Source organism: Vitis riparia, chromosome 14 (genome assembly GCF_004353265.1).
Source record: "Vitis riparia cultivar Riparia Gloire de Montpellier isolate 1030 chromosome 14, EGFV_Vit.rip_1.0, whole genome shotgun sequence".
Classification (NCBI taxonomy): Eukaryota; Viridiplantae; Streptophyta; class Magnoliopsida; order Vitales; family Vitaceae; genus Vitis; species Vitis riparia.
Window position 1 is genome coordinate 16,408,662 of NC_048444.1, and position 15,882 is coordinate 16,424,543.

At 30.7% G+C, this 15,882-nt stretch overlaps 1 protein-coding gene across 1 annotated transcript; it reads right to left on the reverse strand.

Moving 5' to 3' along the window:
- Positions 1-6,327: 6,327 nt before the first annotated feature.
- Positions 6,328-7,980, reverse strand: LOC117930497 (serine/arginine repetitive matrix protein 1-like). Its single transcript, XM_034851146.1, has 2 exons — positions 7,857-7,980; positions 6,328-7,544 (listed from the first exon to the last, which is right to left on the reverse strand). Exon 2 carries the CDS (start codon positions 7,519-7,521, stop codon positions 6,328-6,330), a length of 1,194 nt encoding a protein of 397 aa, XP_034707037.1. The 5' UTR covers positions 7,522-7,544; positions 7,857-7,980.
- Positions 7,981-15,882: the final 7,902 nt, after the last annotated feature.

Sequence of the window (15,882 nt, forward strand, 5' to 3'; positions counted from 1 at the left end):
GGATCCAACACAGCTCAATGCGCAACAAAATAAACTAATGATGCTCAAGTAGCAAGATGAGTTGATAAAGACCAGTGATAATGAGGGAGAATCAATAAGAAATACCCAAAGAAACCATACCTGAAGTGATCCCCAGATCCTCCAAAGATCCGTAAGCTTTTTCACCTGGTTCCTCCCTGTTTTCTTTTTTTTCTATTGAAAAAAAATAAATCTTCTTCCCCACCCCACCGAATCAGCCGACCCCCCATATTTTTCTTCCTCCATGTCTTTTTCTCCCTTTTTTCGTCCATCTTTTTGCTTGCCCCTCCTCGTTTTTTTCTCCTCAGATTTTTTTTTCTCCCTCTCACAAGTCTTCACTTGCTCCCTGCTCCTTGCTCAGCCAATATGTCACCATCTTAACCACCACATCCATGCATGCTCGGCTCCTCCAGAAACCGGCCCCCACTTTCGAATGAAAAACACAGCTCTCCCTCGGCTGTGAGAAAAAACATTGGTTCAAGAGGGGTCTATAGAGTTGTTTGAGAGATAAAATAGTCATGAAAGTTTTAAAAAAAAATTAACAAAAGAGATAAATTTATTGTGAAATGAAATGAATGGAATGGATAAAATGAGTGAGAAGATGATGTTTTTGGAGGCAAACAAATTGAAGAGGGGTAAAAGTGTCCAAAGTGGGTCATTTCACCATAGAATTAAAGGGAGGACATTTTTATAATTTGATAGTTATTTTGATCTATGGGTCCAAATAACCCTTGATAATATTCCATTAAATAAATATAATATATATATATATATATATATATATATATATATATATATATATATATATATATATATATATATATATATTTGTTATATGGTGAAGCTAGCTAACATTGATATCACATTTGCAAAAGATAACATGTTCCAAACTTAAAAGAAAAGTAGCAAACTAATAGTGTTAAATGAATTTTTAAAATATGATAACATCCAAAAAGCAAGTGGTAACTTAAGTACCATATAAACATGCCAAGAAGTGATAATTAACGACTCTAAAAAACCCAAAAGCCAAGTGCATATAAAGAAAATGTCAATGTTCATCCATTAAAAGTGATTAAGAATTTGTGAGTAGTGTATCATGCAAGGGAAGTGAACTACTTGGACCTCATTGGTGTATCTCATTAATAAGGCTAGCTAATTGATTTATCTGGGTTCGCTACAACTGGATCCAAGTCTCTTGAGTTTGGATGGGTTCTCGTGTTTCTATAAGCTCATTCTCTAATTTTGTCTCTCAATGTGACTTAGTATTTATAGTTTGAATGAGGATGAAGGTGATTAGGGCCACGACCTAAGCCCTTGATCTATCCAAATCTCAAGCCTAGCACTTGCACACATATACCGACCTCTCCCCAAGCTTGACCACCTTTTGGCACTTGTTGCCTTTGCAACTCTAACATTCTCTCCTACAAATACAAGGGAAAGTTAAATAATGTGAGACACAACCCAATTGGATAAATAAAAGTTACAAAAATAAAGTACATTCAAATAAAATCTATTTGGCATATACATGAATTGATACACAATTTAGGCAATCCAACTATAATTTATTGCAAAGAGACTATGTATAACTCTAAAAATTTATTTATGTTTCACAACATGTTCCTCACAACCATGGTAACATTTTGGAAGGTATAGATCTATTTCTATAATATTTTCATAAATTTTATTGACCATAGAATCATCAAATTTAATAAAACCAATTTATTCATTTCTATCTAACATTTTTCCAATCATAAAACTCAAAACCACAAAATTATACTACAATTTAATTCTAATAATAATAATAATAATGAATTTAATTGGTTCTAAGATTCTATAAAAAAAAAAAAACTTATATAAGAAGTCTTTTCCTCTTGGTTCAACTAACCATTGTATTATTTTGCTACATAATAATAATAATATTTTGCTCTTGATTCTATAAGAACTTAATAATAATAATAATAATAATAATAATAACCATAATAATAATAATAATAATAATAATAATAATAATAATAATAATAATAATAATAATAATAATAATAATCATAATAATCTAACATCATATTGAATTTAACTGGTTCTAAGATTCTATATATATATAAAAAAAAAAAAAAAAAAAAAAAAAAAAAAAACTTATACAAGAAGTCTTTTCCTCTTGGTTCACCCAACCATTGTATTATTTTGCTACAATTTTTTTTTTTTTTTTAAAGGAACATTTTTTGTGCTTAAAGATAATATTTTGTCATCAAATTACTTGAAAAGCAACACTTTCTCTAGAATGGGTCAATCAAACAGAAGTTGCGATAGCAAGTCAATGGCTAAAAATAATATTTTGCCATGATTGTTTTTTATACTGAAAGGTAATATTTTGCCATGAAAATTTTTAATTTCTAAAAACAATTTTTTACCATGAATAGTTTTTTGTTCTTGAAAGTGATCTTTTGTGATGCGACTTTGTTTTCTCTAATAAAAAATAATTAGTCGTAGACTCATAGCAATGAATGAAGTCACCACACAAATCCTTTTGTTCTAAAAATTACTTTACCATGAACTATCATATTTTAACCCTGACTTACTTGATGACAAAATCTCGTATTTATTGTATAGTATTTTTTAGTGTTATTTGGTTAAAGTGGTCAAAATAACCCCCATATTTGTAAAAATAACCTACCAGTCAAAAATCATAAAAAATGACCTAGTTAAGACAAAAATACCCCTCATTTTATTTCTCTCCAACGCTTACAGCTTCTTCTCTTCTACTTCATTTCCAAAACGACTCCTTATCTTTTCCTTCAGAAATCGAAAAAAAAAATTTATTATCTTCTTATTCTACTTTATTCTCTTTCTTTGGTGTATAGAACATAAAACTCATCTTAACCAATTCTTATTTTATTACTATTTTTTTTCTTTTACCGTTTGTTTGGTTTCTAAGTAAAAGGAATGGAAAATGAAAAGAAATAGAGATCTTGAATTATTTGGGTGTCGTTTGCCCAAGCAATTATTGGGATGGGTTGAATTTTATGGTTTCTTCAATTCTATTGCTGATTTTGCTCTCTAACCTCTGTTTGGTTGCAGAGAAAATAATGGGAAAGAGTAGTAGTCAAATTATTGGATTATTTGCTTTCCATTTACTGATGCAACTATTTGGCTTGATTAAGACAAGATGATTCAATTTCTTTAGTTTCATATATTTTCTCTTCAAATAAATAGAGTTTTAGAGGTGTTTTGTTCAATTTCTTTCACTATCTGTTTCTCCTTTACCATTATTTGGTTGTTGAGAAAATTTGCTAGAAAAGAAAATGAATCAAAATTGATCTTGAATTCTTTTTGTGTCATTTGCTTATTCAACTATTTGGTAGGGATGTTTTTTTTTTTTCTTTTGTTTTTCATTCTTTTGAAATCAGAATAGTGTAAAACGTGAGGCCTAGAGTTTAGTTTTTATTTTTTCTCCTTTAGACCATTTTTTGGAGAAACAAACAAAGTGTTGAGAGGTTTTTTCAATAATTTGAGGGTTTGATTGTTCTTTCTTTTAATTTACAGGGAAAAAGAACAGAAAATTTGGCATGGACACTTCATTAGAGACATCCAATGAAAAAAGAGTTGAAAGAGTTTCCTTGAAATCTAAGAATTTATTGGAAAATGAAATAGAGAATTTCAATAACTCGAGTGATATTTTTTATGCAGATGTCAAGTCAAATGCTAGTTCTTTGAATTTTGGTAAAAATGGTTCAGATGCTGAGAAAAGTCGAGATCATTCTAAGGACAGAGCTGATAAATGAGTTGTCAAGACTGCTCTTGATATGAACATAAATAGAGATGAATTGGATGGTATAAAGATGGAAAAGGAAATTGGGGAATTGAAGTCTCATGTCCAAAATGCAAGCACATCCTAAAGATCAGAGCAAAGTTCTGATTGGCAATTTGGGGAGAGAGATGAGGTGGAGGGGTTTCGGAGAAACCCAATAACGAATATTAGAGGAGGTATGAGATATTTGCAATCTACCTACTCAGATGAGAGACCATCAAATTATGGTTATGGAGAGCCATTGAGGAATGGTAGTAGTTCCTTAGATGGAGGTAATAGAGTTGAGTACTTTGGACATGATCAAGCCATGCTTATAAGACGACTTGACGAGTTGAAGGATCAATTATAGGCCATGCATGATCATCCATTCAACTCATTGACCCATACTTGTATTGATTAGTTTCGAGAGAAAATGACAACTGAATTATTCTACTTAAAAATTTTACCCATGTAGTGGGTTTGAATTTGACTATCTAATAGGTTTATATATTGTTGAGAGATAATTGTTATTTTGAATGAATTTGACTTAATGCTCAAAGTTACAATTTTTGTAATGTAACTATAACTGTCAACTTAACCATAGTTAAGTTATTTGTTAATGCAATTCAACAATTGTTAAGTTCAAGTGAAAATGCTAATTGTGAACTTAACCAAGTTAAGGTGAAAATTTTGACTAGGAACTTAACCATAGTTAAGTTCTTTATTAATACAACTCAACCACTGTTAAGTTTAGGTGAAAATTTTGACTGTAAACTTAACCACACTTAAGTTATTGTTAATACAACTCAACCACTGTTAAGTTCAGGTGAAAATTCTAATTGTGAACTTATTATGACTATGAACTTAACTATAGTTAAGTTCTTTGTTAATGCAACTCAATCATAGTTAAGTTCATGTTAATAATGACTATCAACTTAACCATAACTAAATTTAACCAATTAATTTATATGATAAAACTAAAACATTAACTTAAAATTCTAATCCATCATTAAAAAAAAAATGCTTTAAGCATATAATACAAAATTTCAATCCATCATGCCCCTATATATATATAAAAAAAAAGTGTAGATACATGACTAAATCATCCCTAAGAAAGAAATTTTATGGTGACATTATTAAAGTGACTGATAAACTAGTTGTAAAGAGAATTATTGGATCCTGATATTAATCAACAATATTGACACAACTATGTTCACCTGTAGGATGTAATGGGATTGGTCATTTGCATGTTTTTCTATTATGCCCATAATCACCACATCTACCACAGCATCATGTGTGCTTAACCTCTCCACCTGAACGAATTCTCTCATTTTTTGGTCTTTCTGTTAGTCGTCGACTTTTTGGTGGTAGCACAACTCTACAACGGATGTCTTTCAGAATTACTCAATCTTTGTTATTTCCAGTAGGATATATAGACTTTGAGTGTAAAGATATAAGTGATAGTGGAGCCTCTGTTTTCTACCTATAATGATATAAAAAAGGAATTGTTGGTTGCTTACATTTTTAACATCTTTTCGTGACAAAGAATAAATAATAGATGAAACAATGACAAGAACTCAGACTTTTTCTCTACAGGTAAACAAAGAGAAGGAGCAACCAGATGACTAGATAAAAAATAAATAAAAACTTAATATGCTATAAAATAGAGGGAAAAGTAAAGGTGTCTTGGAGGGAAAAATGAGGGGTATTTTTGTCTCAATCGGGTCTTTTTTTGTACCTTTTAAGGGATGAGTTATTCTTGCAAATATGTGAGTTATTTTGACCCCTTCAACCAAATAACCCTTTTTTTTTACCACGAATATTGACAACTTCATTCATAAAAAAAACTATGGTAGCAAAATATGAAATCTGTCGTCATAGATGAAGGACTTTTCAAACCCTCACATAATTAGTTCCAAAATGACATAGCCAAAGCCTTGGGTCCAACACAAGCTAGCCAAATTTTATTTAATGTTTCGTCCTTCAAACCATTTCACCGATTTTCTTCTTCGAACATATACATATGGCATAAATACCTTTATTTTCACAAGAAATTACAAGAGCTGTAGATGTCATTTGATCAACCATCAAACTATATCCCTGCTGTTATCAGGAAACCACATCCATTATTAAAAGGAAGGACATGACAGAAGGGAAAGCATAAGAAAAGAAATAGAAGCTTTTGAAGATTACTATATGTTCCAATCGTGTATTAGAATGTGGTTAATACAACACAAAAAAAACTGATTGCAGGGAAAGTTAACAAACATGTATAATATGGATCCTCCACATCCACATGACATCATTATTGGAAAGATTTTTATCCTGGAAATCTGATATCGCACAAATTTGATAGAAATGTCTTTCAAACCAAAGTTCCTCATCAAATCTCACATTAAAAACCATATATCCATGTTAATTAGCTGAGGAGGATAAGTTGATTCCAAGTGAAGTCGTTTCACTTCAATGTTCAGCCTCAGGCTCTTGCAAGGATATGACTGTCTCAAAGGCCCCAACCAGTGCTCTCACTTTGTTTTTCCTCTTCTCCAGAAGCTTACTTGCAGTCTCCTCAATAACTTCATTGTAAACCTGAGAATCCTTCTTCCCGTTAGCTGATTGTCGCTTGATGCCACATTTTCTGCTTCTGGCTTCTGTTCCTCAACAACATGTTTCTGTCTTTCCTCATTTACATGCTCCTGCTTTCCCTCATCAGCATGTTTATGGCTTCCTTCATCACCCTCTTGCTCCTCAACCATGTTCTTGTTCTGATCATCTCCAGAATCTTCAGTAGATGGTGCATCCCCTTCCTTTGTAATGGGATTTTCAGTTGCATCCTCCTCCCCTTGCTTGTCTTGGGCTTCTACCTTAGGCTCACCTGCAGAGTTTTCTTCTGGGTGACTGCTATTGATTTCATCTTTACTTTCTTGGTCATCAATTTTATCTTCAGTGCTTTCTTCAGGGCCGGCTGCTGTAGATGCATCTTGATTTTCTGGAACTGTAGAAGTTTCACAAGGCTTGAGATTCTCATCTTGATCACTGTTAGGTTCAGTACTATTTTCAACATCAAAATGTGATGAATCTGAGGGGATTTCTACCCCATTATCAATATCCTTCACTTCCACTTCTTGAACATCAGGAACCAACGATTCCTGATCTTCTTGTTCGGATTCATTGTTGAGTTTGTCTCCTGTATCAGCAACGGTTGGAGCTTTTTTCTCTGAGGCTGATGAGGCACTGGCTTCTTTCTTGGTGGGTGGGTTACTGGAGGTCTTCTTTGTGCTTGTTGATTTTATTACCGATGGCTGAGACTTTACCACCCTAGGTGTCTTTGAGGTCCTATCTGAGATTGGCTTTGGTGCACTAGTGGGCTTAGCTGGTGTCACAGAAGAAGATCTAACTGCTCTATCTCTACCACCGGGAGAGAGAAGTGCTTTCTGTATTTGAGAAGGGGATGGAGGCTTGTCAAAGGATCTTCTTCTGTGGACAGAGGGGCCAAGGGTGGAGTCTTCTTTCTTAATATTCTGTGAGCTTATGGTAGGCCTGAGATAGCTTGGAATTTGTTTTTGGGATGCAGATGAAAGATCTTTATCAGTAGAGTCAGGGTTGGATGGCTTGGGACATCTTTTAGTGAGGGTGCTGCCACTTTGAAGAGGCTTTGAAGGGGATGTGCCCCTCTTCTCCTTCCCTGCCGAGCCAACATCCTTTCCCTTTGTCGCCATAAATTATTGAAGCTTTTACCAGTCTGCACCCAGCAGATGACAACAATAATTAATGAAACTCATCAAACCATGGATTCCTCTCTTTTCAAGTACTCAAAAATGATACCAAGAGAACAACTTTTTGAATGATCTTAGCCATTTAATCCACCAAAATGATACCAAAGGGAGTCCACAACACCCATCTTTTCATTGAGGGGTTTCATATAAATTAATCTTCAATTGATATGAACTAAGAAACAATAAAGCAAATATTTCCAACATGGCCAAACAATGAAATTAACATAAGATATATGGTATCAAAAGATAGACTGAAAACAAGATGTAACCAAGCATACCTTGATCAGAAAAAATTCATTAAAGAAGAGGAAGCTGTGAAGGAACCAAAGGATTGAATGCTCTGAATGAATGGTATATGAAGGAGGGGGAGACAGATGATGGCTTGGTTGATAGAAGAAGCGTGAATTACGGTTGATGCTCTGAATGATCGGTATATGGGGAATGTTGACCTTTTCAATATACGTATATATACAACCAATTTCTTTGGGAACAAGCATGTCAACAGCTTCGAATCTTCTCGCTGGTCTTCCTTCTCCAAATATTCTCAAATTTCTGACTTTGTTTCAGAATATGCTTTTTTTTTTTTTTTTAAAGATGCATTATATAACATTCTAATATTAAGACCTGCTAAGATAGGAAACGTGACGTTTTGTATTTTGTTTAAAGAAATTGACAGGCTGATTTCTCTTTTGTACCATTATTCCTTTATCATTGAATTTCATTATATATATATATATATATATATATATATATATATATATATTAAAAGAAAAAAAAAATTGAATTTGAATAACTTTTTTTTGGCTTATTTGATTAAAAGGGTCTTTAAAAATCCAAAATTTGAAATTTAACCTCCCATCATTTTTTGACCTTATTTGGACAAAAAAATGCTTTCATTATTATTATTATTATTATTATTATTATTATTTGTAAAAATAACCATTCTTTTAAAATCTATACGTAAAAACTTGAAATGACAAATGACATTTATGTAAAAAAATGAGTTACTTTTCAAGAAAAAAAATGGGAAATGTTATTTACAATTTGAGGATTATTTGGTACCTTTTAATCAAATATTTTTATTTTATTAATTTATTAATTTTATTTTTTGTCAATTACTTTTATGAGGTAATGATTGAAGGGGAAAAAATTATGAAAAAAATAGCAAATTAATACAAAAATGAATAATTCTTTAACATGCATTCATCACCTACCAAACAGATAGGTGAGAATTCTCTGATCCAAGAACTTCATTTTACAATTTCCAACTTTAGAAAATGATGCTGAATGGGATGGTTGCAACTGTTAGACATTGAAGGTTGTTTCATTTAATTGCAAAAGGCAAAGAAAGAAAGAAAATTTGTTGGACATGCCATTTGGAGGTCTCTATATGGGTATTTTCTTTGGTAGTATCAATTATAAACTAACCATAGAAAATGGGTTTCCCTCTTCTTTTTGTTTTATTCTATTTGTTTTTGCCTTTTTGGTTGTGACTATCTAGGAAACTAGCTAAAGATGCTAGTTTTATTCATGTGTCATGTAATTTATGAAGTTTTCAAATACATTGATTACAACATGCAAAAATAGGTAACTATTTCTCTTAATTTATTCTTGGTAAAGAAACACCATTCCTTATTTCAAAAGAAGTTAGAGAGAAGGAAAATGTAATTTTTGTGCATGTCTTGGCATTCACCATAAAATAGGTTTTACTTTTTAAATTTAGTTAGAATCATTGATGTATATATTACAACACCACTAAAAATATTTAGACATTTGGTTGGCGGGATATGATAGAATATAATATGTATATATTAAGATATCGTATCCCATTGAATTGAAAATGCATATCTTAGGATATAATTTCCAATGGAATATAATATTTTAATATAATTTATCCAATGAGATATGTTATACTTATATTTAGTTTGTAAAATGAATAGAAAAATAAAATAGGATATATATTATTTTTCAATGTTTAAAATAAAATTTATATTACATTTCAATATTTGTTATTTAAAAAAAAATAGTAGAAATTTCTTTTATATTTAACAATATATAAACTTTATAGATAAATTTTTTTATATTAGAATAAATATACACACTCATTAAATAATACATATATATTAGTATTATTTTAAATTATATTTTATAAATAATTTTTTAGTTCTTCTTTTTAACCACAAATTAATTTTTTAATAATTTAAAAATTATTTTACAAAATAAGTTATATAAAAAAATAAAAAAATTATTAATTAATTAGTTAATTAATGATACATAGGATTTGTATATCCTATATTTTAGTTTAGGCTTTACAAATCTCATATAGAAGGGATATAAAAAAGAATGTGGATAACATATATAGCCCACCACCTATCATATGTCATATTTGATTGAACTTATGATAAAATAAGTGTTAAGATAATTTATCATATCTCATTACTAATTAAACATAGAAAACGACATGTTATCCCTTCTCTTATCATATTTTATGTTGTATCCCACCAACTAAATATGGCTTTAGTGTATGTAATATTCATGAAATGATCATAGGTTCTAAAAGCCTTAAAAACACTAAACAAAATCTAAAAAGCATGAAATGCAAAAACAACCAAACTATCATCAAACATGCAAAATCTAACTTTTTTGCAACTTAGGTTGAGACTTATTTGGAGAAGTAGTCCCTAATATGCAACTACTCCATATGTTATGTACAATGTTTTACTTTCTTTCTTCCTTTTTCTTTTCTTATTGCAAAACCTTTAATCTTACATGTTAGTGTTGCAATAGCAAAAGCTTAGATCTTCTATGTTAAATTAACAAAGTTAATTTACATACAGGTAGGTGAGGTTTTAATGGGATTCAATCAATTTAGTTATGTACATGCATAAAAAAGAATTGTTTTATTGTATGATAGAAAAATCGTGAAAAATAGAGAAAAGAGATACAACTCCTAATCCTTAAGATAATCTCATCTTGTCATTCACGTTAGAGATAATATCAAATCAGGATTCAACAAAAGAAAAGTCATTCAGATATACTCAAATTTCTATTCCAACAAAACTATCATATAATAATAATAATAATAATAATAATAATAATAATAAATCAAAAAATGATAAGGATTTGGAAAAGCCTAATCGAGGCATGCAGATGCACTCTCCTAAGAGAAAATAAACCCTCTTTGCATAGATTTGATCAATGTTCTTCTCTCAAGATACAACAATATTCCAAAATTAAATTATTGTAAAATTTTAATTCCATGAGCCAAGTATCACTCATTGCTCACCAAAATAAAAAAGTGAAGTGTATCATTACAATAGAATTCTACTCTTTGTATAACTCAAAGTTCTTTCCTTTTATAACACTTCAATTTGTTTAACATAATAAAAATAGAAGAAAAGTGGAGAACGTGGTTTTGTTACATAAGAACTCCATCTTCTCCTAAAATAACTCATCCACTCACAACATTCACAATAATTAAAAATTAAGATAATAACATATAAAATTAAAATAACATAAATATAATAATTATAAATTTTAATTAAATATGACAACCCCCCACATAAGTTAAAATTTAATATAAAAAATTTACTATGTAATAGGTGTAGGTGTCTTCCTGACTTAAACCTATACTTAGTGTATATAACTTTCTATTTGAAAAAAATATAGTGAACTAAATCTTGAACTGAGTTCTTTAATTCAGAATACCTTTTACTATAAATACAGTAAGAGTGGTTAACTTGGTTCTATTTTGTTTTGCACCTTTTTGGTCATACACACGTATCTTGTTTCATAAGTGTTTTTAAGGATTAGCCCAACTTCCCGTATATAGTAGCAACCACATTACTATATCTACATAGGTGAGTCCTCCAAGGATGATTTGTGATCAACATTCTCTAGAAATCCTACCTTGGTCTCATTCAAAGCTATGTAGTTCTTAAAACACCATCACAAAATTAAGCACTATCACCATAGGAATGAGACTAAGGAATACCCCTCAAATTAGTGTTTCTCTTAATCATCTTGTAACTTCATTATTACCCATTGAACCTTCTTCATGGGATCTCTAATTAACTTCAATGACCAGTTTATAGGCTTTCTTCCATTTTGCTCGATGATTCGATTATTACTTTGGTTAAAGGATTTACAATATTCTTTTGAGATTTTACAAAATCAAGAGATGTTACTCCTCAAGAAAACATTTTTTTAATAGAATTATGTCATATTCTTATATGTCTCATTTTCTCATTCAGATTTGTACTTTTAGCCTTTGCTATGGTAGCTTAATTATCAGTTATGGACATTGTAGGAATCAATTTATCCAAAGGCATATCTATTAAAAGACTTCAGAGCCATTCAACTTCTACACATGTCAAGTCTAAAGCTATAAATTCAAATTTCATAGTAGATCGAGATATAATAGTTTGTTTAGCATGCTTCCAAGCAATTGCACCACCTCTTAAAGTGGAAACACATCCACTAGTTACTTTAGTCTCATCAAAGTCTAAGATTCGATTAGAATCACTAAATCCTTCTAAAACTTAAGAGAATTCAAAATAATGAGTCCCATAATTTAACATTCTTCTAAAATCTGACCAAAAATGTGGTAGATTTTTAATCAAAAAAGCAACTACAAGAGTATCATCTATGTTAACACCTTTACTTCTAAGATCATAAACAAGATTTTGAAACATATCAGTTTGTTCCATTACCAACTTTTCATATACCATTTTAAAATTCAAAAAATTCTTCACATGATATATTTTTAATCTTGCATCCTTATATCCATATTTGAGCTATAAGGCTTCTCACAATTCTATGAATTTTCTTATATTACAAAAAATATTGTAAACATTATCATATAAGGCACTTAAAATTCTACCATGACATAAAAAATCTTTTTCATCAAAATCAAAGCTAGTTAACTAACTCTCCTAAGGTTTCTACTATTTCAGTAGAAGAAGAGTGCCTACATTTCCTAATATTTTCTCTTTCTTCTTTCTAAATGGAGAATTATGAATTATTGAATAAAGACCTAAAGTTGTTCTGCTATCTCTAATTCCATGTGTCTATAGTTGCCCTTTTGTGTATAATTTGAATCCAACATGCCTAAGTTCCCTTCCAAGGTTAGGATTGTTTGTCGGTTTTTAGGAGATGCATAATTATTATCAAAAAATCCAACATGCCTATTTTTTGATAAGTGAAGACAACAATTAAATTTTGGATTTGAAAGATTTTTAGCTCAAGCCTATTTACATAACTATTTCATGCATAAAGAAGAATTAGCATGTAAGAGAAAGTGTTAACTCAATAGTTTTATATGGTTTAAATTTTTAGCAAAAGTTGATGATATGTACGACAATTGAAAGTGACTTCAGTGTGATAGTTACATGAATCTTCAATAAGCATTCTTCATTTTTTTCAAAAAAAAAATTCTTATTGTATGAAAATTCATTTAACCTGGGGTGGCTTTGATAATAATGAGAAATCTCATCAATCTTTTGTTTCTTCTGATCACATCTTGTTTTTCTATTAATTTCTCTTGAGACATTACATCATTCAAATGATTTGACCCATTATGTGGCAAAATAGCTATGGTAAGTTGTATGTGGTAGTTAGGCAGCTCCATCACTAGATGTTGACTCTATGGAATCCCACTAATTGAATGACATTTCGAGGAAACTCTTTACAATGCAAAAGTTGTTCAGTAATTCCTAATATGGGTCGGGGTTGTTCTTTGACCTTTCATGGTTGAGGACAACTTTAACCCATTGATTTATTAACTACAAAACATACATGTGATTAACCTTATCTACCAAAAGCTTGCAACCTAGTTACGTGGCATCAAAGTTGAGGGTTTTGTCCTAACCACATGCAAATACTTAAACCCTAAATCATGGAACTTTGCAAGCCACTTGCCAGCCACTAAACCACATTTATCATCACTTTGAGCACTAGTTCTTTTCCCACTTTCTTTTATTCAGAAAGAAAGAGGATTTTTTTTCTCACATAAGAAAAACACCCATGCATGAACTTTGGAATTAAATGACTTCAGACTAATGGTATATAGCCTATACTAATGACAAATCAAAGAGTTTACCAAAAGCACCATTTTCCATTCATAATTTATCTTCCATGATTATCGTCCATCTAAAAAATGAAATTATATTCCAAAAAATCCATGAAAAAACATGAATATAATGAAATGAGGCTCATTTGATATTGTTATTGAACTACTAATTTTAAAAAAAAATTTAAGCTAACAGAATGTGTTTTAACACCGTCACTCACGTGAGGTCCCATACACATACGTGGAAAGCAAACAACAACAAAAAAACTGCAAATCGTGAAGAGCAAATATAGAAAAAGAATTGCAAATTGGAGAGGTGGTTGGAACCCATAACCTCTTACTAAACCAAGTTTTGATATCATGTTAAATTATCAATTTTCCTATAATTTACCAAGATTTGGGTTCAATACGTATATCATTACTTTTTAGTATGAACTGTTTTTTTTCTTTTTCTTTTTAATTACATAAGATTATGTCATTACTTGTATTTTGTACCACTGAACGTGAAGAGTTGTCCCCTTTGGAATCGATGGGTGGCAATCGGGTAGCGTTCCTTGAAGGCCCCATTGATTTCCATCCACATATTGGTTACCAAGAATAGTAGTGTTTGCATGTAGCTTTTGGGTAAAGAGTCAAAATGTTCAGAGTCATGGATTGGGAAATTAAGGAAGACAACTTTCTAGTTTACTCAAATTATGAGTCGGTTTACAAATGTTTGAGAGGCCTTGTTAGGAACAAGTCATTTAGCTGAGATTTAGCAATGTTTTAGTCTAAACCATGGATCATGATTGAGCTTATCATCAATCCTTTGTTGTCCTTCTTTAGCTTTTGTGTGGATCGCCACTCTCTAAATCGTTGATGAAGTTTTCAAGGATATTAGGAAAACACTATTTTTCTGTTATTCATATCCAACATGGAATCCTAATTATTAGACATAAGTTAGTGTTCCATTTGTAATAGCTCAATATGTCATCCTTTCAACAATGATTCAACAAGTGCTTAATTCACTAAGCTTAGAGCATAAAATTTAAGGGTTTTGATAGAAAGAAACTTTGGGATGATAAAATATCATGTGATTTTCATAGCAAGTTCTGTTATTAATTGGAACATATGATTCCATAGAACTGGAAGTTGTAATTAGACTTCCAAATGTATAGTGTGTAAAAGGTATGGGGAATTCACTCCACCAAGAGAGGTTATTTTATGAGAATTTTACAAATATACATTTTTATACCCTACAATATGAAAGATATTGCTTTTCTATTTGAAAAATTTGTGGGTTTGTGTATAAATGCAAAAAAATGGAGATGAGTTGGATGTCATTTATCAACCAGAGAATTGCAAGTGCGGGGATAATAATTCATTGTTATGTTTGCACACTAATTGATGAGAATAAATTATTACTCATACAATGAGGCATCCATTAAACATACAATAATAAATCATGAACTAATTCATGATGATAACAGGACTGAAACATGAATTGGGCATAAATTTAAACAAGTATACATAATGGACACATAATAGGTCTAACAAGCATTGTAAAAACATCCACCATTATATACCAGCATAATACACATATTTTGCAAGTCTGACATAGTTTAATTCAAAATGGATGCAATATGAATATGGAAATGCTTTAATCTTAATCTTCATTGGTCATAGGATAATCAGAGACATAATTGGGATTATGAAATAAAGCATTGTGCTCAATGGAGGATAACTCTTTGCCATTATAATCATATGCATTTTCTTCTGCAATACATAGTAAGAAGTTGTGTGCTTTATGAATTACCATTCTATTGTTCTCCTTACGTATTTACAAAAATGCTTCAATGTACTTGTGATGGCTATTCTATGGCATTCTCAAGGAATGACATCGTGGAAATGGAGCATGCAGTGCATGCAATTCTTCAATGAGTATGTTAGCCTCATTGACTCGTTCAACTTATTCATTCTACACAACTACATAGTATTCCCTTTTATACATGGTCCATAAGTCATCGTAACTATATGGATTAGGTAATCCCCAATGTTGGTTACAACGTCGATGAGCTCGAATTCTTTGTTAAATTAGGTCTCTCATGGTTTCCAACCATGTATTCTTCTAGAATGGATGTGCATAGCGTCATAATTTAAAAAGGCATAAATGAATTTTGAAATGCCATGACAATTAAAATATTAAGGTGTTTCATATAAAGTCAACTCAATATAAATTGCATTATACTATAAAA